The sequence below is a fragment of the Astatotilapia calliptera genome, chromosome 11 (genome assembly GCF_900246225.1).
Source record: "Astatotilapia calliptera chromosome 11, fAstCal1.2, whole genome shotgun sequence".
Classification (NCBI taxonomy): Eukaryota; Metazoa; Chordata; class Actinopteri; order Cichliformes; family Cichlidae; genus Astatotilapia; species Astatotilapia calliptera.
The window spans coordinates 11,117,137-11,144,762 of record NC_039312.1 but is presented as its reverse complement, the minus strand read 5'-3'; the positions used below and the strand labels follow the sequence as shown (position 1 = coordinate 11,144,762).

Below are 27,626 nucleotides of genomic sequence, written 5' to 3'. Positions count from 1 at the left end.
AAATGGAGTATCAAGCAAGCAGAGAAATTACTTCAAATACATGTGGGGGGGAAAGCACGAGGTGCACAGCTGTTTTAAGTATCTTTATGCTTAGAACACAGTTGTGCATGTTTATGCACTGCAATTGTTTTACAATGTCTTGCAACAGTTGCAAACATTTCTAAGTTGCTTTTGACAAGAAAAGGAGAAACCAGTTCCCCTCGTCCATCTGTAGTTTCTCTGGTCAGTTTATGTCACATAAACACACTTAACAGGTATGCGCATATGTGGGGACAAATGTAAGTCACTTTGTTTCAAAGCATCTGCCATACATTTGAAATGCAGTGATGCACTCTGACATTGTCTGACTTTGTTTGTGTAGCATACTTTCCGCTGACACTTTTGTCCTTTAACAATGCCTAGTAGAGACCTTTATCCAAATGTTGCGCTGCAGTGTGTGCCCTTGTTCTTCTTTTTATTTTTTCCCTCGACACCTTTTAGAGCGACATGCAATTGATGAAGAGCAAATCTGCAAAGCATTATACATTGTTTCTCAGTAACTGACGCCACTTTGCGAATAATGTGACATTTTATTTTCCCCTAACGAAAACGCTCACACACCTGTGGTGCTCATGGAGGGGACGAACAACATTTCTTTTATTGTCCGGAAGCCTACACTGAAAGCCACTAATTAGAACACAAAAGGATTTATTTCAATACTACACTGATTGCTGAAGCTTTTTGTTAGATTAGATAAACTTTATTGTCATGTGCAGCCTGCCACATAAAACGGGCAAATAATACACAGTCAGTAAAATAGAAATACAAAACAATAGACAGCAGATAAAGTTAATAGACTTCAAGGGCAATATAGCAAATGGAACACAATAAATTTGCCAAACTAAAGGCCGCGCTCTTTCATCAGAATGCAACAGTTTCACTGCAGGGGGAGAGAAGAGACTCTGTGTAGCAGTTAAATCTGCCCTGCTGGATCCTGAAGCGACTACGGTGCAGGTTAAACTATGCTTGTTTATTTTCTGTGCCTATTTAATGATAGTCTGTTCAAAAATAGTCAATTGGGATGGGCAATCTCTCATACCCATCAGCAACCATCCATTACCCAGTGGCCTGTTTGTCACTCATAATAATGCGAATGGCAGTAAAATGACTGCTCCTCCCCTCTCCTGCTGCACATAATCACTGCTCTTTATGGCCCAATACAGATCTGCATTAATGGCGGAGGACAACATATTGGCTGTTTACTCGTTCATGGTGCACCAATCATTTCATACACCAGTCCATGTACTGAAAAGCCAAAAGTGCTGTCTCTCATTTTCCTCCATGCCTAAAGTAAATCTTAAATAACCCACTTAGCATGCAACAAATTTGTTTAGCCCTTGAAAATAATAGGATATTCTCGATGATGCATAATATATTTTGTTTACAAAATCAATCTTATTTTTCATCCTGTGGTTCATTAACTGGTTCATTCTGCCCCAAATCTCTGTGCTCACTACACAAAAGGAGATTACATTCAATAGTTCTGTCTCACCCTTTTCCTTTAGTGAGAAGCACAACAAGGCCAACAACAAATATACATATGCATACTCAAACACGTGCACGCACCCACATGCACACAAACAGAAACAACAGCACATACGCATGCACTCTTATTTTGGATTGACAAATACCTTCGGAAATCTCATCAGAGCTGCAGACAACTGCCATTTGTCTGTCTTTGTCTTGCAGAGCAAGTATAACAATCTGTTATCAGCTTCAAAAGTGTGGTGTGAAAAAATGGACCGTGCTTGTGTGCACGTCCAAAAGGCTAGGGGTAAATGTAAGCATTTGAGGAACAGCTGGGGCCATTCTTGAGATGTCTGTCAGGCTGCCTGGCCGCCTGCTGAGGCCACTGTTTCTGCCAGACTCATGCATTATGATACTGATTCATATTTTTCGGAACCATATTTTCCCTACTGTGCAATCACAGCATGTTGTTAATTTGGTTTCTCATCACAATTTATGGACATTTTTGCAGCGTGGCACTAACATGGGGTCAGAGAAAACTCTGGGGATTGCCTTTCACAATTGAAATGATGATGGAGGTTAGAGCAGGCAGCTGAGCGGTCACAGCAAAATTCAAGGATGAGATGCTGTTGGTCTAAGTGATAAATTAATTTAGTGCATGTCCTCTCTCCTGTACAAGGAAGCACATGTTGTCGTTGCATTTTCCTTTGAAGTAACAAGATGAATGCTTACAGTGTTCTTTTTATAGATGCAGCTTTTATGGAGCTGACAGCGCTTAACATATTACAAGCTTGTATGATTCACAGCATTGAAAAGGGGGATTCTAATTCATTTGGGGGGAAAAAAGGGGAAAAACAAGGGAGCCAATAGATATGGGTGTGAGGATGAGAGGTAGAGTTGCTGAGAAGGAAGGAGATAAAGAACAATTCTTGGCAGAGGGGAAAGTGAATTAAAAAAGGCAAATAAGACACACATAAGTAGGAGAAAAATTGTAACACAATGGTGGAGAAAAAAATAACAAATGGCGAGAGACAGTTTTGAGAGTTGAAGCAAGGATAATGACAGACGAAAGGAATACATAAAGCTGAGGAGTAGAAAGTGGGAGATAAAGGTAGAAAGAAGGGGGGGGGGGAGAGATATCTTGGCAGTGAGCATCTGTTCTGTCATCCCCAGGACATCACAACAATCAGCCACACAAACACTTCTAAGCAGTTCACACAAACAGCTTTACTCTGAATAGTTTGCGACATTAATCATCTAATGCTTGACAAACATTGAAATAATTCAAGGACAAATAGAGCTCTTTTGGGTGGCGGGTACAATACAGAGGCAATAATAGCGGACTTTTACTATTTACAGGTTAGTTTGTCAAAGACCAGCACAAAATGTACAGGCTGCTTCACTTTTATGTTATTCTTCTGTTCAACACACTGTTAACACACAGGTACAAAACTGTGTGCTGCCCTTTCCATAGTTCAAGTTTAGTTTACTTTTAAGCAGTCGTAGTTATGTAGCACTGATGTAAGCTTCTGTGTCTATCTATCTCTATATATTTTTACTCGACTGTCTTACAGTCTCACTCGGCCCAAATCAAATCAAATGTCAGCAGTATTCTTTTTGTTATAACATTTAAAGAGGTACCCCAGTGATTTAGTAACACAAAGTGAAACATCAAAGCACCAGAGAACAAGATCTCCTGACTTTAGTCCACAGCATAGGTCAAGTTACAAAACACGGAAACCAACCACATTTCCCATAATGCAACTTAATAGCCTATTTTAAAATAGTAAAGGGACTGCTACTTATATAGTGGTGTTCTATTTGCTTGAACAATCAGAGATGAGATAAGATAAGATTTATTAGTGCAACAGTTGGGAATTTCACACTATAACACCAGCAGAGTGGACAAAGCAGCATAACCTAACAACAGTAAGGCCATCTATACTACAAGCCTCATTCTCCCATTCTCACAAGCTCGTTTTTCTATGCTTAAGTGCTTTCTGTCTAACAGTCACACTCCGATGAACGCATCAGCAGCAACTCCGGGTTCAGTATCTTCGCCCAAGGATACTTTGTCATGCAGACTGGAATATCCAGAGATCGAATCACCAACCATCCGATTAGTAGACAACCTGATCTACCTCCTGAGCCACAGCCACTTCAGAAATACTTTAATCCCACCAACCATTCTCACTATGTTATTAGATCTATTCTAGTCACAAGTTTTAGTTTTAGTTTTCTTTGGTTTTGAGTCATGTCTCCAGTGTTTCTGTAATGCCTGCCTTTCTCTTATGCCTTGGTTCTTTTTTTCATTTTTGTCTTGTTTAGCATTAGTATTCTTGCTACGATCGGCTATTTCCTGTTTTACTTTGAGGGGCTGTTTCTTTTTTTGTCCTGTGTACTTCCTGTCTGTTGTGCCCTGATTCCTTGACTGTTTTCGCCTCCTCGTTGTTAATTGAGCTACCATGTGTTCCTCTGCCTGCTGTTTCTCATTAGTAATGCTGCACTTCCTTTTGTCCTCACTGAGTAATCTCTCTGTTTAACTGGATGGATCCTGTTTATTGATTCATGGATTTATTTGGATTCCTGCTTTCTTAACTGTTTTTGACTTTGTTATTTTGTGCCTGTTTGTGTCAGCCATTAAAGTTTTATTTTTCAGCCATAAACAACCAGAAACAGACTTCATGAGGGTGGTTTGAGGCCCTAACATCTTCTAATGAGCCCTGTGGTCACTGCCTGGCAATGTGGAGCCCACCTGGCATTTGCCATAGAATACCAGAATTGGCAGGTCCACCGCTGTGCCCTGTGCTTTTCACATGAGCACCCTGAGCAGATGACAGAAATGAAAGCGTCTGGAGAAAAGGCAGAGAACATTATGATGTCTGTCACATCGTTCAGCATGATCGGTGATGGTGGTCCATGCAGGGACTTCTACTGGCTAGGCAGCTTGACTGCCTTTGGGTACTGGGATGGAATGTTTGGGCCTATTCTAAGACCCTATGTTGGTGCAGTGGGTTCTGGGTTCCTCCTGGTGAATAGCAATGCCCAGCCTCATGTGGTGAGAGTATGCAGCAGTTTCTCAAGAATGAAGGAACTGATAGCATTGACTGGTAGCCTGACTGAAATCCAACAGGACATCTCTGGGACATTATATTTCAAGCCAACCAATGCTGCAAGATTGTACCTCAAAGTGCAGTGACGCTCTGGTCCCTGACATTGTCAGGCATGCGTTGTGTACATGGGGGCCATACAAACTACTGAGTAACATTTTGAGTTGCTATAATTAAATTTTGGCAAAAATGGACCAGCCTGCCACATCACTTTTTCTCTTTTTTGGGGGGTTGTCTTTGAATTCAACCTTCTGTAGGTTGATCATTTTCATTTCCATCAAATGATATAACACATTATCCAGTCTATATCAGTAAAGATATATTTATATATTTTAAACAGTGCATATTCCACTCATGGCAGGACCTCTTTGAATACAGCATAGGCAAATTACCCAAACTTTATGTACGGTATAAAATTTGTTGAATAGCCTTTTAAACCAACAACGCAAGTCTTTTTCCTGTCAATAATTCTGTGTAAGACTAAGCTTGTAGACTAAATGGAATGTCACAGAACATTATGTTAATTTTATTTGGCATGACTTTCTGTGGTAATGACTTGGTAAAATGGAATTTTGGCAAAATGTATTCAAAAATATTTTCATAAAAACAGCAGAGATCACTTGGAAAGGAAACAGGGCCAGACACCAGGATTCGGATAGTACTTTAATATGCATTTTCTCCCTGTACAAACCAAATCTTTGTAATGTAAAACAACAGTAGTACAGCTGCAAACACTGCTTCTCAAAATTTTTTTAGACCATTTTGTCTTAGGAAGACATAAAAATGCAACAGCACCTACAAATATCACATTACTTATTGGTGTATGTCATACTGGCAGATTTCTGGTCCTGATGTGCCATCAAAAATCCACATTTTTCCACCCATGCTCATAACTTTGGTGGCTCATTGATGAGTGCTGTTCTGGCAATTTATGATATTCCCAAGAGTGCTTGAATGCACATAAAGCACCATGTCACAGGTTGGATCATGTTGACCCTGTAGGCGGCGCATCAATGGTCCAAATTTGCCATGATTACCCAGTTTGCTCTGTGCTGGCGGAAATAATTGCAACTTAGATATGCAACAAATCTTGGCAAGAATTTGTCTCCTCTGCATTTAGAACAGCAGCTCATCACCAGACATTTTATTTTATGCATTACATATAGAACTCTACTGACACACTATGTTTGTAACTGTTTCTATGAGAAAATCACAAGAGATTACATAAAAATGAACACGGGTCAGGGTGCACAGTATATGCATGAAGATGTACGGTTCTGGGATTCTAGGCCAGAACCCCTGTGCTTTGCTGGGTCATGACCCCGTTGAGTAAAAACTGCTGAAAAATGCAGTATTTCAGTGCATTATCATATATTTCATAATAGACCTTGTTTTGGTAGCTATACACAACTTCCATGCTTTTCTCAAAAGTAACAAAATGACAGTCTGACAAGAAGGAAATTAATTTTTTTACTTTGCTTCACAGTTTAACATTTTAACTGTTTTGTCACTTCAGTTTATAAAGCAACCAGATTATTATCTGTCTAGTTAGAGGCCATTTCAGTGGCACAACTGCCAAGTGATCTGTGTGTTTGCCTTTTTCCCATACTGCAGTGTGTGTGTGTGTGTGTGGGCAGCACACTATGCAAAACATCCTTTACTTACCAAGTGTGAAAAGCTAATTACACAAGGGGTAAATTGTGGGGGGTAAACCATGCATCTTAATTACGTTTGCATTTCATTAGACAACATGCAAGATAGCCTGAAATGAAAAGGGGACGCTCTTTGCATTGTGACACAGTGTGCATGGGAGCAATTCTGTGTAACTACGGAAGTACTCTGGATGTGGAAGTGTGGAGGGAATAGGTGTGATATTGTGAAAACAAGGTTGTTTAGTAGTGGCACTTACGTTCCTTTGCATCAACACTACAAAGGTTAGCAAAGCAACCAGATTACTGTAGCTTGACAGTGATGGTATGAGGTTTAACATAATGTGTCTAGGGTATCAGTTCTCAGTAAGCTGGTGCAAGACAGATGACTAATCTGCTGTTAAAAGCTTGAAGCACCAAATCAGAAGACTTTACTTGTTGCCTATCTCTGGCACTTTTAGACCCTATAAAAAAGACTCTAATGACACATCACAATCTTTTTTAAAAGCATCCTCAGTTATACATTTGTTATATTACTGCAGCTGCAGCTTTCTGCATTTTATTGTCATTATTTGATCTGAAAGAAAACAGAAATCATAAATGGAAACACAAAACTTGGCTCTTAGTCAGCTGGTTGCCAGATTTCTCTCGTAGCTTCTGCCAGCTGAGAACAATGGGGATTTTCCAAACAATTTGATCTCAGTTAAAGAAATATTGCACATGAACATCATAGGGTGCATTCAGTTGTTATGAACAAATGCTATTTGGAATTGTCTCTGTGCAGGCCTGTTTAAAATATCTCTTTTATTTATTGCTGCTTGAACGCTTGCAGCAGACGAAGTTTATCAAAATGAAGTACTCTTTTTGTTTCTGTGCTGCAGAGCATTTTACTTTATTATTCTTCAGCTGAGAGTCTCACACAAACCCATTATATGCATTGGATAATGATGTTGTGTTTGTTCTCTTTCCTTCCAGGTTTTATCCATTCTTGTGGAGGCACTTTAAAAGGCAGGAATGGGACAATAGAAAGTCCTGGCTTTCCATATGGATATCCAAATGGAGCGAACTGTACCTGGGTGATTGTTGCTGAGGAGGGGAACAGGATTCATATAGTTTTTCAATCTTTCGCTGTGGAGGAGGAATATGACTTTTTATCTTTGTATGACGGGCATCCACACCCGGCTAACTTCAGAACGAGGTAAGAAAGCGGCAGTGCACCTTCAAGGCTGTGTTTGAAAGCTGGCAGACTGGGGTGGAAAGATGCAAGGGAGGGAAGCCTTCAGTGCTCAGTTCTGACAGAAAGTTTATCTTTAGGCTGCACATGACAAAGGCTACTTATTTTCTTCAGGGAGATGTCAGGCAAGTCTGATGTGGTGTGCAAGGGGTGTTGTGTGTCCAGTCTTTTCTGACATCGTTTTGAGTGGAAATGTAACCGCCTTCTGAAAACTGAAGATTTTTTTACTGAGGAGAAGGGAAGTGCTGCATGACTCTGATGGCTGATCTGACAGGTGCTCTTCAGTTAAAGTATACATAAAAAAACAAAGTCCACGAAATCTTGTGTTGTGATGCATGGGTTAGCTCACTACCTATCTTTTTTATTCGACTGCTTTACTGGAGGAGACAGAGGTGGAGACAAACATCAGAAAAACATGAACATCAAACACAAAGATTTCCTGTTGCTTTCTCTGGTCACTGAACAGGCAAACAACTGTTTCCTCAGTGAGCTTCCTAGATTCTTCCAAAGTCCCTGTTGCTTTGCATTTTCAGGCTGCCCTCTTAGTATTTCTCTCTGAAAGTATTATTTGGACAGTAAATTCACACAATTTTTCCAAAATGGGCATCCATGTACAGAAACAGACGTACTAACTGCTCAGGGTTAAATTGACACGTTTTCTCAGATAACACCATTCTTGGCCATTTTTGTGGTACATGCCTTCCTCAAGGATTTTGATTATTAAAATATTGCTAATGCTTTTTATTGAACACACTGATCACCAACTCAGTGCTCAGTGAAGCCATCAAACTGTGCAAATTGGTTTAACTGTGAAGGTTTTAAGCCAATCATCATTGACGTGCTTTATGAGAAAATATCAGTAAATATATAAATAATTCGTTGTTTAAAGGACACGTTATATATGTGACTCATAAAAAATCTGCACTCTAGCATTCTTGGGATGTTCTATTTTCTACTTTCCCAAATAAATCCTCCTTTAAAGAATCATTTTATGTTTCACTTTCAAAGGAAAAAGCCATTTAGGTCTCACATTTTCCTTGTCAAAACTAAATTGCTCAAAAATAAACGCGGTCTTCACAGATAAGCGTTATGTATATTATGAGAAGATTATCTCTACGCTGAGCTGATAGAGAAGTGTGGATACACAGATCATCAGTTTTTAAACCTGTCAGAACCTTTTCTTTCTTTCTTTTTTTTAAAAAGAGACATTTTGATTACCCACTTCTATTCACAAGCATGCTCCATCAGAGGCGAAAGTGGGGTCCAGTATTTCACAGTGAGACACTCCAAGAGGCAGTGCCAAATGATTTCTCCTGGCCCATTTATGTGGTTCAACTTCAGTGGAAGTGGACTGAGGTCACTGATAATAGAATACAGGATTTATAGCAAAGAGTGACAATGAAGGAGAATAATTCTAGTGCTGAATCACTGCTGATACTTTAGCAGATGAATCACTTTAGATACTTAAAAGATCCAATTGCATAATACCATCAGGCTTATACACTGAAAGGTTTGTCACCACGTTGCTCGATTCACCATCGCATCCTGATCTCACAGTCTCACGTAAGTCTTGTCACAAACAACCAGAAAGAATCAACAGTCAGAAAGAACCAGTACGAGCAATAATCAGTCATGTTGCAGAAATACTGCAAACTGAACCAAACCAAAAATCTTCTGCTATTCCACCAACACACTGACTCACGCTTGTTTTAACCTTAGTAACATTTAAAAAACAAAAGCAAAAAACCCACAACAGAATTCAAATATTAAAAGGTTTTCAATGTCAGAATTTTTATTTTAATCCCAGTCCTACCAATTTACAGCGAACCTCAGTAACTACTAGCTCATGAGTTCAAAGTGAGTTTAGCCAACTTCACTACAGGCTGCTTCTGCAGGTCTGATGAATGAGGCTGACTATAAATAACTATATACGTTATTATCCTTATTAGAAACAGCTGTTCGATGGGGAATATAAAACTTATAAAAGAACAGACAGGTGTGGGCTGAAATACCAACAATCAGCTGCTTGCGTTTTGTGTGGGGTTTTTTTTGGTTTTTTTTAATAAAATAAACTATGCCTGCTAATGTGGTTACTGTCCTGGCATTAGTTCAAATATAGCCAGGACAAAATAATTTCTTGCCTTGTTTCTTTTGTAATCATATGTTTCTGAAAACATCAAGGAAACAAAACTGTTGTTTTAAATTTTGCTTTCTTGCTTCGGGATAAATTTATATTCTTATTTAACTGAAGAAGATTTATCTGCTTGTCATTATTCAGTTTTCTTATTGTAGCGACATGATTTCAGCTGTGACAATGTTGCTATATTTTCAAAAAGACAATATTTTTTTGTCTGTGTTGATGATTCTTTTTTTTAAAGAATGGGATCAGTTTTAAATTTTGTCATGGTCATAAGTCCATCCCTTATATAATCAGTCATGCAGACAGAAAAATTGCTTTACTTGTGCTAAATTTCATGTGGGCGTGTAGTTTTCCCAAAACAGCAATTAATGCTTGTCAACATTCAGCAAGCCAGACTGTTACTGGACTGACCCACTATCAAACCGTTGTGGCTTAAAGCTGAAATAAATATAGTGTTAGTTTTAATCTAGAAATGACTCAGACATGTTCCATAAATGGTAAAATATAAAAGATTTTAATTTAGATAAATAATCTCATTGTCTCCTAATTCAACAATCATTGCAACAAACTCGGTTCAACTGTCATGCTTTACCTGAAACCCGAGCCCTAATTCAAATAACATTTGCCAGTTTTTAATTACAGTTATTCTGAACGGTTATGTAAATGATAACATGATATTATCACATCATGAAAGGAGTTCACTGAAATTGAAAATAGCATTCCCTGGAGTGGATCATTGTTATTTCATGTGTTGAATGATAATACAGTTCTTTAATACAGTTCCTTAATTTGTTGGACAAAGAAATGATTTTTTGTAGTTTTCCCTCTGTACACCGTCACATTGGATTTAAATCAAACAATTAAGATGTGATTGAAGTGCACTGTTAATTAAAGATGGTTTTTCAATATTTTTTCTTTTTTCCAGTAACTGTTTAATAATTGCACTTTCATACATGGCCCACCTGTTTCAAGTGGCTCAAAATTATTTGAACAAGTGACTGACAGGAAGTTGGTTTTTAAAAAAAAAAAAGCTTTTCACTGTAATTTTAAATATGAAACCCAAAGAGATGTCACTGCAAGTGAGAGAAGGCATAATTAGGCTCAAAAGACCATAGAAGACAAAAAAAAAAAAAAAAAAAAACATCTTAAGGAACCTGCACAGTTCTCTGAAGAAAAAAAGGGAGATTAATGTGTCCTAGAATGATAGGGAAAAAATATGGAGAAGGAAATAAAGAACTTCCAAAGCATAACACATTATCTAACACGGCGCCGGTGAGGTCGGCTGCCGTCACGACTGCTCCGACCACTTTTTCTTTGTCTTTGTTTTTTAAGTTAGTTTTCAGCGTTTCTAAATCGGCAAAATCATCACCATTGGGTACATTAGGTATGACAGTGACATTCTTGTTTCTATTGGTATACAATGTACTCACAATTTGAAGTTTTTAACTCCGGATCCGAGCTGGCCGAGTGAGATCTCGAGGGAGAACAAAGGGAAGGGGCGGCGGCCTAGAGGGAAGCGAGCCGGCGTCAGGAACAGGCTGAGAGCTCGTGCACACCGCACACCTCTGCCTAGCATCCTGCTCGCCAACGTCCAGTCACTGGAGAACAAGCTTGACGACCTCAGGGCCAGGATAAAGTTCCAGAGAGACATTCGGGACTGCAATCTCCTCTGCTTCACCGAGACATGGCTGAACCCAGCGGTGCCGGACCACGCCATCCAGCCGGCCGAGTTCTTCTCGGTTCACCGCATGGACAGGACACGGGACTCGGGGAAGTCAAGGGGAGGCGGCGTGTGTTTAATGGTGAACAACAACTGGTGCAACAGTGCGAACGTTGTTCCTCTCACACGCTCCTGCACACCAAATCTGGAACTACTGTCCATCATGTGTCGTCCTTTTTATCTACCTCGGGAATTTACATCGGTCATTGTAAGTGCCGTTTATATTCCACCACAAGCGGACACGGTCACCGCCTTATGCGAGCTGCATGAGGCACTCACACAGCACCAGACACAACACCGGGACGCTGCGCTTATTGTGACGGGGGACTTTAATAGCGCCAACCTCAAATGCGCAGCGCCGAACTTTTATCAACACATCACCTGCCCCACCAGGGGTGAAAGGACACTAGACCACTGCTACACTACGGTCAAGGACGGCTACAAGGCACAATCCCGCCCCCCGTTTGGCAAATCTGATCACGCCGCCATCTTCCTCATGCCAAAATACAAACAAAGGCTGAAACAGGAAGTTCCGGTTCAGAGGAAGGTCGCGCGCTGGACGGATCAATCGGTGGCCGCGTTACAGGACGCACTCGATGACGCAGACTGGGGCATGTTCAGAAACAGCTCCGACGATGACGTCAACGTGTTTACGGAAGCGGTTGTGGGATTCATCGGGAAACTAGCGGATGATACCGTGGAGACAAAGACTATCACAACGTTTCCCAACCAGAAGCCGTGGGTGGATAAAACCATCCGCGACGCTCTGAGATCCCGCACCGCTGCCTACAACACGGGACTCATGACGGGGGACATGGACCCGTACAAAGCCGCGTCATATAACGTGCGGAGGGCGGTGAAAGAGGCGAAGCAGCGCTACGGGAGGAAACTAGAGTCACAACTCCAACAGAGTGACTCTAGGAGCCTGTGGCGGGGACTAAGGACAATAACGGACTATAAAGCACCAACAACCGGTATGACGAACGCGGCCGTGACTCTGGCAGACGAGCTGAACACTTTCTATGCTCGCTTCGAGGCTGCAGCTAAGGTCTCCAACAATGCTAGTGTTAGCGGCGCTAACGGCTGCAGACAGGAAGATACTGCCAGCACCGGAAACGTGCTCGTCATCTCCGAGCATGAAGTAAGGAGAGCCTTCAAGAGAGTGAACACCAGGAAAGCAGCAGGACCAGACGGCATCCCAGGTCGTATCCTAAGAGACTGCGCATACCAGCTAGCTCCTGTGTTCACTGAGATATTCAACATCTCTTTATCTCAGTCGGTGATCCCCACATGCTTCAAAGAGTCCATCATTGTTCCTGTCCCGAAGAAACCCCACCCTGCTTCTCTCAATGACTATCGCCCTGTAGCCCTCACCTCAGTAGTGATGAAGTGCTTTGAACGCCTGGTCAGAGACTTCATCATTTCTTCACTACCAGACACACTGGACCCACTACAGTTCGCTTACCGTCCAAATCGTTCCACAGACGATGCCATCTCTCATCTCCTCCACACATCACTCACTCACTTGGACACTAGAAGGGGGAATTATGTTAAAATGCTCTTCATAGACTACAGCTCTGCATTTAACACCATAATTCCCTCCACACTCACCACCAAGCTGGAGCATCTGGGACTCAGCTCATCTATGTGTCAGTGGATCTCCAACTTCCTAACTGGCAGACCACAGGCAGTAAGGATGGGCGGACATGTCTCAGCCTCCACCGCTCTCAGCACTGGAGCCCCCCAGGGGTGTGTTCTGAGCCCCCTGCTGTACTCTTTGTACACATATGACTGTGTGGCCACTACCAGCTCCACCACCATCATCAAGTTTGCTGACGACACCGTCGTGGTGGGCCTGATCTCTGATAACAACGAGACGGCCTACCTGAAGGAGATTAGGAATCTGGAGAACTGGTGCCAGAGGAACAACCTCCTTCTAAACGTCAGTAAGACAAAGGAGCTGATAGTGGACTTCAGCACTAAGCAGGAGAGGAACTACCAGACCCCCGTCATCAACGAGTGCCCAGTGGGGAGAGTGGACAGCTTCAAATACGTCGGAGTTCACATCACGCAGGACCTGTCATGGTCCTGTCACATCAACACCGTGGTGAAAAAGGCCCGACAGCGTCTCTACCACCTCAGACGCTTGAGAGACTTCCAACTGCCCTCCAAGGTGCTCAGGAACTTTTACTCGTGCACCATAGAGAGCATCCTGGCGGGAAACATCTTAACCTGGTTCGGGAACAGCACCATGCAGGACAGACGAGCTCTACAGAGGGTTGTGCGGTCAGCTGAGCGCACCATCCGCTCCGAGCTCCCTGACCTGCACTCAATCTACAGCAGGCGGTGCTGGACCAAGGCCAGGAAGATCGTGAAGGACCTCAGCCATCCCAACAACAGACTGTTCTCTCTGCTGAGGTCAGGAAAGCGATTCCGCTCCCTGAAGACCAACACAGAGAGACTGAGGAGGAGCTTCTTCCCGCAGGCGATACGGTCTCTCAATCACACCACCACACAGTACTGACCCACACATATGGTTCTTACACACACACTGGACTTTCTGGACTTTGGTTTTGCACAACACTGGTCACTATATTCTTCATTTCCGGTTAATACTTGTACAGCTGCTGTTATTGTGTATATATTTATTTATATTTAGATTTCTTCATACATTCTTATATAGTTCTATATTGTGTATTTTGTTGTACAGTTATTTTATTTTCAACTTTAATTTATATATTTATCTTTATCTTATTCTTCCCAGTTAAATTTACCCTTCATTCTAATTTGTGTTGTACAGTTATTTCATTTTTAACCTTAATTTATATTTTATTCCTTCCTAGTTAAATTTACCCTTTTTAATTTTTCATATTTATTTCCTATCTTATTCATAGCCTTTTCCTTTTTTGTTCTCTTTAGGTCACGAGCAGTTGTCCAAGCATTTCACTACATATCGTACTGTGTATGACTGTGTACGTGACAAATAAAATTTGAATTTGAATTTGAATTTGAATTTGGTAGAGGCATTGTTATGAGATGGGCAGGTGTTGCCAGTTACTATTGTTTGCTGATGACCCAACAGTTGATAAAAGTAGTAGGATGAATTATAAAGTGTGCAGGTTTATACTCTGCTCGGTATTCTGCTGAAAAACTGATCAGACAGTAATTCATAGAGCAAAGTGATAATGACCCAAAACATACTGCAAAAGCACAAGAATTTCTCAATGCAAAGAAATGAGATCTTCGTCAATGACCAAGTCAGTCACCTGAACCCAGTAAAGTACACTTTAAAGTTACTGTAGACAGAGAGACCCACAGAAAAAGGCCAATGACCAATAATGAGTTATGTTATTTATAAGGGTCAATATGCAACAGAATAAGGATGCACTTAATTATAATATTACCAGGATCAGAATTAGCAGCTGGGTACTTGAACTCTTGAGACATCTGAAGTGAAGTTAGTCTGCTTACTGGTTATAGTAACAAACTGGGTTATGGTCTTCTACCTCAATTTGGGCTGGGGTTGAGCAACTGGGGACATGTGTCTGGGAAGCTGCAGTTTCCTAACCATGACCTGTAGCTGGTAAGGCAGGCCTGCCTACCAACACTGACCAGAGCAGTTCAGATGGGGCACAGCTGCGTAATGTGGGGCTTGTTAGGCAAAGAAAGGTTGGCAGAGTGCAGAAATTATATATAATGGACTTAACTAATGTTTAGCTGCTATATGACTTTTAACTTGCTCAAATGTAAGGATGTATTTATGTTTGTAAATGTATTTGCACGTGTTTAAACAAGAAAAAACCCTCTGAACTGGAATGGAAAATAATCCAGAAATCTGAATATGAAGGAATTATGAAAAAAGGAGAAAGATCTGAAACAGAAGACCAAATGGAAGTAAACTTTCTGTTATACTTGCTGGACTTTGAGGGGTGCCTTTTTAAGATATAGTTAAGGATATGTGCACTGTGATGAATGACGCATACAAGTCCTTTGTTTAAACTCCAACCCTACTTTGTTCCCTCCAGGGATGGTACGATTTACAACATGATAAATTGTAGACACACTTAACCATCTTCCCCATAAATCTGCCAATGATAGCAAATTCTCATGTGTCAGCTTTTTAATTTTGGTTGTGTTTTGTTTGGTTTTGGGGGTTTTTGGACTGAGAATTAAAACTATTTTGAGTCAAACATATTAATTTACTTTCCTTCTAAGCTCCGTTATTGGTCTCACTGAGCCAGGAGGACTATTAGGTCCTAGTCTGTCTTCCTTTGCCGTTCAGGGGAGCAGCTGTACCATTATCAGCAGGACATGCTTTGGTTCTGGCAAAGACTTCCCTGCTCTCAGCAGCTTTACTGCATTTACAGTACATTACCACAGTTGTAGTCAACTTGAATAACTGTGTTTAAACGTCACCTGTCTGCTCCACTGACTTCGGTGCTGCCTTCTGTGTTGGCCCCTCCACCCCACTCCATACACACACACTTAAAGTGAAGACGTCGATGGTGAGCAAAAAACGTATGAAGTACATTCCAGGGTTTGTAATCACCAGAAACGATTAAGCTAAGTGGCTAACATGTATATACATGTGAATGTGTTAATAATGTCTGTTTAAACCCTTTCTCGTGATTATTTTCATGTTGGCATTAGATAAAATAAATAAAACAAAATTTCTCCCTCTGCTGTTACTGCAGCTTACTGCAACTTCTCCATGTCCATTTCATGTTTTGGAAAGACAAAATGTGAAATGGGCATAACCTTGTCTTTAGGTCTCGTCTGGTCTTTAAGTCATAGTCATTCCAAATTCTGCTGTAATTCAGTTTGTCAGTTGGACGGCCATGCGAGGAGCAAAAATGGTCTTTCTTCCCTCTGGTTAACATTATGTTTGTCATTTTTATATCTAAAGGTTTAAGGGCAGTCTCTTACAGATTGCTGGCTGTTTAGATAGAGCTGTTTAGCTTTTATGCATAAAACTATCACACATCATATCTCAATGTGTTAAAAAGATTATGCTGGATATCTATATTGATATGCATTGAGTAATGTATTAAGAGCCAAAGGACACATCATTTGATAGAAATAAAAAATTATCAACCTACAGAGTGCTGAATTTGAAGACACCACAAAAATGAAAGTAAAAAAAAAATGTGGCAGCTAGGTTAGTCCATTTTGCCCAAAGTTCATTGCACCAAAATCATACTCAGTAGTTTTATAGCCCCATGTACTTGTATGCATACTGCCAACATTGGGGCATATTCCTAATGAGATGATGGATGGTGTCCTGGGAATATCCTTCCAGATCTGGACCACGCACCATTGGGCTCCTGCACAGTTTGAGGTGGAATCTGGCAGGATTGGATGGGCAAAACCATAATATTGTTCTAATGAGTTTTGTGGGGGCAAGTCAGTGGTATCAATTTCTTCATCCATTCTTCATCCGAGGGTTTCATCCCAATACCTGATGGCAGTCAGGTTGCTTAGCCTGACAGAGACAGTGATACTAGTGGCCTTCTGGACGTAATTTCGGAGTTCTGGCAGTGTTCATCTTTGCACAAAAGAGCCAATACTGGTCCTGTTGATGGGTTAAGGAGTTTCTATTCTTCCCTGTCCAGCTCTCCTAAAGTAACTGCTTGCCTCCTGGAATCTCCTCCATGCTTTTAAGACTGTGCTGGGAGACACAAACCTTCTGGCAATGACACATATTGATGTGCCATCATGCAGGAGTCGGTCTACTTATGCAACCTCTGTACGGTCCACAGATCGCCTCGTGTTAGTAGTACTGACTCTCACCTTAGCAAATTGTTAGTGGCCTCCAGGTAAAACCATTCCGTCTTTGGGTGTTGTTTCATTGTTGCGGCTGTCTATACATTGCAGCTAAAACGGATTTACAACTCCCTCTGCTAATTAAACGACCAAATCAATGTCCTAGAAGTTAAACTGACTTGTTGCTGTACTTGTATTAAAAAGTGTTCCTTTAATTTATTTTGAGCAGTATATGTATATATTTTCTCACTTCTAATACATTGCACGTTGCTGTTCCCACATATTGTATGGGGATAATTGGCTTGTATAACCAAATGAAATAACTTTATAAAAAGAGATAATATTTGAGTTGGAATTCAGATTTCAGCTTGTATCACTTTTACAGCTAATCTATCAAAATACCAAAAGCTAAAAACAAATCTCTGCAGTGGCAATACTTTTCTGAAAGGTAAAGCAAAATAGAGGAGTGTTGAATTTGTGTTAATAGCTCTCTGCTCAATAGCTTTTGTTTAATTTGTTTTCCCAGCTTTTCACTGCTGAGTCGGTGTCCTTGTGGTCAGGGATGGATAGTGTGTGCAATGCCTTGTGAGCTGACGATATTTTCTCAGCAGTATTCAGTACTTTGAAGATTCTACCACAAAAAAAAATGTTAGTTGGTATATTATATAGCATTATTTTCTTAATTCTTTGTGAGTCTCCATAATACTGCCAACTGTACTCTGAGGTGTTTGTTTACAGAGATGTCAGATTAAGCATCTGCAATGGATAGAAGCTGTAATGTTATGCAGTGATGATAACATGAAAGGGGATGAAAGGGGAGCTTTGCTGAATCAATATTTTGATGATTCAATGATGAAATGTCATTAGCATTATAGTTAACTAACAATATTTCACAGTCAGTCTGTAGAGCAATAAATATTTAGTATTTTCAACCAAGGAATCGCCAGGGAGCTGCACAATATATACACAAATTCTTGTACCCAGGAGTTTAACTCAATATACTGAGATACTAACCAGTAGAGCTGGGCGATATAAGATTTTTTCATATCACGATATGTTTTTTTCATTTCAGGCGATAACGATATATATCACGATATAAGCCAAATAACTATATTTGTTAGATTTAAATGTGCCGTTGCTCACAAGTAAAATGTGAAATAATCAGCAGCTTGTTTTGATTTAGATATTTATTTCCCATAATAAGTTCAACAGGGTAGATGTACTAAAGGAACATGAGACTTTTTCAGATAAATAAAGGCAAATATTGCAAACTACACAAAAGGCAGCTGCTAAAGCGTTTAAGTTTCAAAATAGAACAAACGAAACAGACTACTAAATTGTCAATTCCACTTAGAAACAAAATATTAATTCTAAAAATAAATCTTAGTTTGTTTTACAGAAGAACAGACAAAATTGACTAACTTTTGTCAATATCAAATAAACTGAGAACTATATAAGGAAATTCTCAAACTCTCCTTGTTGTATAGCTTAGCTTTTCAAAGAGTTTTAACAGTTACTTTAGTCTGACAAAAGCCGAATGACGAATTAGCGCTTTCAGTCAGGGATTGAGCATGCACCGGTTTATTGTATTACCAGACTTGCTTTCGGCACAATTTACAGTGCGCGTTACTGTTTTTTGTCAGACTTGAAATAGCCGAAATACCTTCACATTACGGAACTTCTATGGCTCTTCCGTTCGACAAGCTCTCCGGCATTGGAACCATCATCTGTTTTCTCTTCGGTAACCTTCGGTCACGCTCTCGGTTGATTTTTCTCTAGTCGGCACACTCATTTCCTCCATTACCCGGGCGGCACGGCGGCTGGCTGCTTGCCAAACAAATACACACGCGCGGCGCCGGTGTTCTGGGAATCCATCCTACCTTACGCGAAATTCAGTGGCAAATTGTCCTACCTTTGTGAATATTAGCTAGAAAAATACTCTGACCGGTAAAATTAACTGCCAAACCAAATGTCACCTACAAGCATACTTAAACTGCTAAAATTTTGTGGCAAATCGTGCTACTTTTGTTAATCTGAGCTAGAAGCATACTTTAATAGCTACATTTCAGTGGCGAACCATCCTACCTTTCTGAATATGAGCTAGAAGCGTACTTTAAAAGCTAAAATTCAGTGGCAAATCATCCTACCTTTGTTAATAACAGCTACACACCTATTCTGACGGGTAAAATTAAGTGCCAAACCATTCTACCTTTGTGAATGTTACCTACAAGCATACTTTAACGGGTAAAATGAAGTGGCAAACCATTCTGGCTGTATGAATGTGAGCTACAAGCATACTCTGATGGGCAAAGTTAAGTGGCAAACCGTCATACCTACTTAAATTCGTGCTGGAATTACTCTGTGACAGCAGAAATGTGCATAAACTACTTACGGTAGCACGTTTTGCCAAAGTAGGATGGTTTGTCAGAACACCGGCTTGGCACTTGTGCTGTACGTAACAAGTCACGTGATGTGACGCTGCGGCTGTGATTGGTTCGGCTCTGCGCTACTTAATTTGGATTGGCTGTTCTTTTTTTTTTAAGAGGACAAGAGCGGTGAGGCCTATCGCAATAGTTTAATTTTTCTATCAAGAAAAAGTTATTTCGCGATACATATCGTTATCCTTCTATCGCCCAGCTCTACTAACCAGTATTAAAATTTTTAATGGTTTCACTGGCACAACACTAAGATAAAAAGTACCTGCTCAGTGAATCTAAATACAAATCCACCTCATCGGTTAAATCACAAGCACACATTAATAGGAGCATGAATAAGGGAAAGGGGAAAAAGAAATAATTGGAGTCATCAGTAACAGTATTAGAGCTCACAGAGGTTGTAGGCATGTTGTTATTTTGCCAAGAACATACCTGTTCTCTTCTGTCTGCAGACTGTGAAGGTCAATTGCACATTTGTGACTGGCATCAATCTAATCCACTATATTATGGCTTTAAAGCAAGCCTACAGGGAGTGCAGAATTATTAGGCAAGTTGTATTTTTGAGGAATAATTTTATTATTGAACAACAACCATGTTCTCAATGAACCCAAAAAACTCATTAATATCAAAGCGGAATGTTTTTGGAACTACTTTTCAGTTTGTTTTTAGTTTTAGCTATTTTAGGGGGATATCTGTGTGTGCAGGTGACTATTACTGTGTCATGGTCCTGGGTCGGTGACCCAGCGCTTTTGGTTTGTTATCATTTTCTAGATGATGATTGTTTAAGTTCTGTGTTATTTTCGATCTGCCTCTAAGTCTGCGTCTGTACCTGTCTGTCTATGGTGTCTCCCCATCTGTTTGTGAATCTGTCTGTTTAGTTCAATGTCTTGTCTGGTTCCATGTATCTGAGTTTCCTGTTTTATTGTGAAGGTCCGTGTCGTATGTGAGTGTGATCAGTTTACGTTTCCCCTGTCCCGTCAGCCCAGATTCCTCCCAGCTGTGTTGCCCTCCTGTCTCTCATCCCTTGATTACTGGTGTGTGTATTTAAGCCCTGTGTGTTCTCCTGCCTGTTGCCGGTTCGTCTGTGTTCCTCCGTGTCAGTCTGTGTAACTCTGTGTCAGTCTGTTACCCTGTGTTCCACGGTGTCCTGTTCCTCGTCTGCGTCTCTCTGCTATTCATCATCCGTTGTCATATGCTCCCAGGTCTGTTATTTTAGTTCTCCCAGTTTAGGTGTCTTTAGTTGTTTGTTATGCCCCACTGTTTGTTTGCCACTACACCTCTGTAAATAAAACCACCGGTATCTCATCCACTGCCTGCATCTTGGGTCCTCCTTCTATATCCACACGGCTCGCCTCGGCAGCCGTGACAGTACGAACCGGCCACTATGGACCCAGCAGCATTCAACCCGCCCAAGGAGCTCCGGGAGGACATTGTTTACTCCGTGGACAAATTAATCAACGCGTGGCTGGAGCACGAGGGGAGAGAATTTCGCCAAGCCGTGGCTAATCGGCTACAGCGCTTGGTTTCTGGTCTCCCCTGGCTGCTCAGCTCACTTCACCCGCTTGCACAGAATTTCATTCTGAATGGACTCCGTCTTCACCCCCCGGCTGCTACCACCCACCCTGCAGCTCATGCTTCACTGCCCAGTCCGACAGAGGATGTTCTGCCCGGCCCGTCAACCCAGCCTTCGAGGGGGAAACGGCGCTCACGCTGCCGACGCTCCTCGCCACAGTCGGACCTGGGGATTTCCGAGCAGCCAGCTGTGGTGAGTGGACAGGACAGTATTGTTGGTCTGAACTGTGGGACCGTTTACTCAGGGGTGATGTTCTGTACGGCACTGGACAAAAACTGTTTATCGCCAGAAGCTCAGTTAGCCGCCCGGCCAGAAGCTCAGTTAGCCGCCCGGCCAGAAGCTCAGTTAGCCGCCCGGCCAGAAGCTCAGTTAGCCGCCCGGCCAGAAGCTCAGTTAGCCGCCCGGCCAGAAGCTCAGTTAGCCGCCCGGCCAGAAGCCCAGTCGCCACCTCCGCCACATTCAGCCTCACAATCCATAGCTCAATTACAGTCACAGCCAGACTTATTACAAACCCTGTTACAATCCATGGCCCAGTCAGTAGCCCGGTTAGCAGAAGAATCATTAGCTTTATCCTCAGTTCAGCAGTCACCAGCCCTGCATCCTGTGTCGGTTGCTCCACTACCTGTTCAGCCATCACCTTCACCTACTCCTCCTGTACAGCAAGCCATGTCAGTCCAACCCATAACGGACAGTTCAACAACTCCGTACTCTAAGCAGAGAGACAAACCCAAGAACAATGTCAACATTCCTCAAAGGCTGGCCAGTTCTGAGACTGAGATGCACTCCAGGGCCTCCCCAGAGGCTGGGTTTCAGCCCCCATTAGACTCTGGACCCCTGGAGTTTAAGAAGCCAGCTGAGGACTGCACAGAGCTGTCGCTGCCTGAGCAGGGTCAATGCTCTGCGCAGCTGCAGGCCGCTATGTGTTTGCCAGAGGCCCGTGTGCCTGCTGGTCCTGTTCTGTCCCTGCCAGAGGCCCGTGTGCCTGCTGGTCCTGTTCTGTCCCTGCCAGAGGCCCGTGTGCCTGCTGGTCCTGTTGCGTTCCTGCCAGAGGCCAGTGTGCCTGCTGGTCCTGTTGCGTTCCTGCCAGAGGCCCGTGTGCCTGCTGGTTCTGTTGTGTTCTTGCCAGAGGTCTCCGCACCTGCTGGTTCTGTTCTGTGTGTGCCAGGGGCTCCAGTGCCCACTGGTTCTGAGACTGTTTTTGCTGGGGGGCCCGAGGAGCCCGTCCAGCCTTCTTCCTCGTCAGCTGGGGGGCCCGAGGAGCCCGTCCAACCACCAGCTGCTCCACCAGCAGCCTCATCCACGCTTGCAGCAGCAGTTTCATCCATGCCGCCACCTGCTGCAGCGCCTCCGTCTGCATCCCCCACGCCGTTGCCTGGCCCGGCCTCTGCTGCATCCTCCACACCGTCGCCTGGTCCGGATTCAGCATCCTCAGCGTCGCCTGGTCCAGCGCATGCTTCGGCTTCATCCGCTTCACCTGGTCCAGCCACTGCTTCATCCTCGCCTGGTCCAGCCACTGCTTCATCCTCGCCTGGTCCAGCCTCCGTGTCTTCATCCTCGCCTGGTCCAGCCTCCGCATCACCTGCAGTGGCCTCCTCTTCAGCTTCCTCATCAGCTGCTTTGCCTGGTCCAGCTTCAGCATCCTCATCAGCTGCTTTGCCTGGTCCGGCCTCCGCTTCTGCTTCAGCCTCGTCTGGTCCGGCCTCTGCGTCTTCATCGTCTGGTCCGGCCTCTGCGTCTTCATCGTCTGGTCCGGCCTCCGCTTCAGCGTCCGCCTCGTCTGGTCCAGCCTCCGCTTCACCTGGGGCTGCAGGGGCCACGCAGCCTTCAGGTCCCCTACTACCACCTCCACATCGTCGGTCATCTGCCTGGCCGCCTGTTGGGCATCTCCGCCGCCGTGGACGCCCTCCTGAACGCCGCCACTGCCTTCCACGTGGCCGGCCTCCGGACTTGTTTTCACGCCGCTGTTGCCGTCCGCACGGTCGGCCCCCAGAACTGTTTCCACGCCGCTGCCTACTGCGTGGCCGGCATCGGGACCGGCCCCGCTGCCGTTCGCATGGTCGGTCTCCTGAACTTGACCATCTGGGCCTTTTGGACTCTGTCCCTCCGTCCTGGGCCCCCTCCGCCCACCCTGGTCGGGTGTTTTTTTTTTTTTGTTTTTTTTTTTTTTTTTTTTTTTTTCTTTTTTTGTTTTGGTCCGTTTTTGTGTTTCTGCTGGGCTGTCTGGAGCCAGCCCTTGAGGGGGGGGGGTACTGTCATGGTCCTGGGTCGGTGACCCAGCGCTTTTGGTTTGTTATCATTTTCTAGATGATGATTGTTTAAGTTCTGTGTTATTTTCGATTTGCCTCTAAGTCTGCGTCTGTACCTGTCTGTCTATGGTGTCTCCCCATCTGTTTGTGAATCTGTCTGTTTAGTTCAATGTCTTGTCTGGTTCCATGTATCTGAGTTTCCTGTTTTATTGTGAAGGTCCGTGTCGTATGTGAGTGTGATCAGTTTACGTTTCCCCTGTCCCGTCAGCCCAGATTCCTCCCAGCTGTGTTGCCCTCCTGTCTCTCATCCCTTGATTACTGGTGTGTGTATTTAAGCCCTGTGTGTTCTCCTGCCTGTTGCCGGTTCGTCTGTGTTCCTCCGTGTCAGTCTGTGTAACTCTGTGTCAGTCTGTTACCCTGTGTTCCACGGTGTCCTGTTCCTCGTCTGCGTCTCTCTGCTATTCATCATCCGTTGTCATATGCTCCCAGGTCTGTTATTTTAGTTCTCCCAGTTTAGGTGTCTTTAGTTGTTTGTTATGCCCCACTGTTTGTTTGCCACTACACCTCTGTAAATAAAACCACCGGTATCTCATCCACTGCCTGCATCTTGGGTCCTCCTTCTATATCCACACGGCTCGCCTCGGCAGCCGTGACAACTGTGCATAATTATTAGGCAACTTAATAAAAAACAAATATATACCCATTTCAATTATTTATTTTTACCAGTGAAACCAATATAACATCTCCACATTCACAAATATACATTTCTGACATTCAAAAACAAAACAAAAACAAATCAGTGACCAATATAGCCACTTTTCTTTGCAAGGACACTCAAAAGCCTGCCATCCATGGATTCTGTCAGTGTTTTGATCTGTTCACCATCAACATTGCGTGCAGCAGCAACCACAGCCTCCCAGACACTGTTCAGAGAGGTGTACTGTTTTCCCTCCTTGTAAATCTCACATTTGATGATGGACCACAGGTTCTCAATGTGGTTCAGATCAGGTGAACAAGGAGGCCATGTCATTAGTTTTTCTTCTTTTATACCCTTTCTTGCCAGCCACGCTGTGGAGTACTTGGACGCGTGTGATGGAGCATTGTCCTGCATGAAAATCATGATTTTCTTGAAGGATGCAGACTTCTTCCTGTACCACTGCTTGAAGAAGGTGTCTTCCAGAAACTGGCAGTAGGACTGGGAGTTGAGCTTGACTCCATCCTCAACCCGAAAAGGCCCCACAAGCTCATCTTTGATGATACCAGCCCAAACCAGTACTCCACCTCCACCTTGCTGGCGTCTGAGTCGGACTGGAGCTCTCTGCCCTTTACCAATCCAGCCACGGGCCCATCCATCTGGCCCATCAAGACTCACTCTCATTTCATCAGTCCATAAAACCTTAGAAAAATCAGTCTTGAGATATTTCTTGGCCCGGTCTTGACGTTTCAGCTTGTGTGTCTTGTTCAGTGGTGGTCGTCTTTCAGCCTTTCTTACCTTGGCCATGTGTCTGAGTATTGCACACCTTGTGCTTTTGGGCACTCCAGTGATGTTGCAGCTCTGAAATATGGCCAAACTGGTGGCAAGTGGCATCTTGGCAGCTGCACGCTTGACTTTTCTCAGTTATTTTGCGCCTTGGTTTTTCCATACGCTTCTTGCGACCCTGTTGACTATTTTGAATGAAACGCTTGATTGTTCGATGATCACGCTTCAGAAGCTTTGCAATTTTGAGACTGCTGCATCCCCCTGCAAGATATCTCACTATTTTTGACTTTTCTGTGCCTGTCAAGTCCTTCTTTTGACCCATTTTGCCAAAGGAAAGGACGTTGCCTAATAATTATGCACACCTGATATAGGGTGTTGATGTCATTAGACCACACCCCTTCTCATTACAGAGTTGCACATCACCTAATATGCTTAATTGGTAGTAGGCTTTCGAGCCTATACAGCTTGGAGTAAGACAACATGCATGAAGAGGATGATGTGGACAAAATACTCATTTGCCTAATAATTCTGCACTCCCTGTAATCTCACAGCAAAGATGCTTTAGATCCTTGAATCCTGCTTCATAGAGCAGGTAACGAAAACAGAAGAATGACGCTTTGAACCAGTTTTGACTTAACAAATGTTTTTTGTCTTTTGCCACTTGAATGATGTCAAAATCCTCTACTGGTTGTGTACTCAAATGTCTGCCTCATTCATTTTATTACCATGCTCTGGTGGCTAACAGACCAGCAAACTGTTGGTTGAAAAGACTCATGACAACATTTTGATGTAGGTCAGATCAGTTAGTTGAATTTTATAGTTTGTTATTAGCATAGGCCTGATAACAACCAATAAAATGCATTCCCTTGGTCTGCATTTGCTACCAAAGGAAGGCCATCCTGACTTTGATGCAACAGATATAATAAAGTTTTTAGATTGCATTGTAGTACTGTTTAACACATCAGTATTAGTTAGATTTGAACTATATATTGATCTATATATAGTGCTAACTACTGATGCAAAGCCCAAAGCCCTTAATGCAGCGGTCCCCAACCTTTTTTGCGGCACGGACGGGTTTATGCCCGACAATATTTTCACGGACCGGCCTTTAAGGTGTCGTGGATAAATACAACAAAATAAAACTAGTACCGGTACCGAAAAAAAGAGATAATATAACGCTGAAAACCGATAAAAACCCTGAAAACTATACATTTCACACCTGAGCCTCAACTCTCGCGGACCGGTACCGGTCCGAGTCCCGGGGGTTGGGGACCGCTGCCTTAATGCATCAAAGTTAACATAATTTGGTGTTGGATTAGAAACCCATTTGCAACAGTATTAGCGACAGCAACACTGTCTTCCCCTCCTCTCATTGACACACTTCACAGCTTGCTGCAGATGGGCAGGCACACAGCCCCCTCATTAGCTGCTGAGCACATGACGAGTAGCTGACACTTTGTGAGGACTTTCAAGAGGTCAGTAAAACCCTAAAAAAATTAAGCAGTTATCACAAATCTTAAACTGGCGGGTGCACATTTTAACATTAGCCGTTTAACTACTAGCAATAAGCTAATAGCCACATTAGCCTTGTGTTATCGTTTAAGGAGCGGCTAGTGGCTATGGCTAATAAAAAATGATAACCTTAAAGTCGGAACTATCAGTAAATATTAGTAGTTCTGACCATCTCTAACATTAATAGACATTTTTAGTTAGGATGATAAACAGTGGACATTATACCACTGCTATTTTTTCTATAAATTGCTAAATTCCCAGACTAAAGATAAAAAAAAGAAAGAAAGAAAAATTTGTGGTACTGTGTTAGGATGACTTCTGTGCAACAAGTCCAGTTGTAAAATTTCCTTGCTATTAAATATTACACAGTCAGAAAAACAGAAAAACACATTTTTCTGTAAAGTGACTTTAAGTAAATGACTGTAATTTGGCATCTTAATAAAAAACAATTTTAATGTGCTTTGCTATTTTTTTCTTGCTTTTTTTTGTATATTCATGGATAACAACGGTAATTATATTTTAGCATTTCTGATTTTGATTCATTTTTTTTCCATATGAGTCATATTTACTATTTTTGAAAGATTATGTAAGTGATGTGTCATGTCATTCATTTTTAAGAAACATTACTAATAATAAAGGGTTAACATTTTGCTAAGCCACACGTCAGACATGATATTTTGCTTATATTTCACTTGGAGCTAATCCTGCCATTTAGAGAGAATGAGGGAAAAGTTGGTGTGAGACAAAAGTGAATGGCTCAGATTTTGATGGGTTTTTGCTTATACCACCCCAACCTCTGAATAGCAATGCTGCTCTTTGTGCTTTCTTCACACTTTTGTTGTTACCAAGTGGTGGATTTTTCTCTCATTGTGAGGCTATGTTGTGTGGTGCCAGAAAATGATAATTCCATGAGTCTGTGCCTCTAGGGCCCCAAGAGTATGCTAGAACTCATGCTCTTACACAATTAATTCTCCCCAAAACAAAAGTCATTGGGAAGGAGAACAGAACAAGTTTTTGTAACTTGTGTATGTTTTTCTTTGTTGAAGTTTGTCAAGAAAAGATTCAGCAAATATTTTCTCAGCAACTTGAAAAGTGCGTATTTCCATATAACAACATCAGAACTTATGTTATTTTGAGCTTTTCCTTTTCTTTCCTCTTGTTGATGTGCTGTTGACTCAGGCGTCATTTCATCTGGAATAACTAAGAAGGTGCATGTAATAATAGGCAACCCTGTTCTTGGCTTTTCTTTTCCTCTTTG

At 42.4% G+C, this 27,626-nt stretch overlaps 1 protein-coding gene across 4 annotated transcripts in view; it reads left to right on the top strand.

Moving 5' to 3' along the window:
* LOC113032123 (CUB and sushi domain-containing protein 3-like) overlaps positions 1-27,626 on the top strand; it is a 245,265-nt gene that overhangs the window by 7,821 nt on the left and 209,818 nt on the right. For all 4 annotated transcript variants that reach the window (XM_026184799.1, XM_026184798.1, XM_026184796.1 and 1 more), the window contains exon 2: positions 7,241-7,463. In XM_026184799.1, coding sequence (XP_026040584.1) covers positions 7,241-7,463 — 223 coding nt within the window. The remainder of the gene's footprint in view (positions 1-7,240; positions 7,464-27,626) is intronic.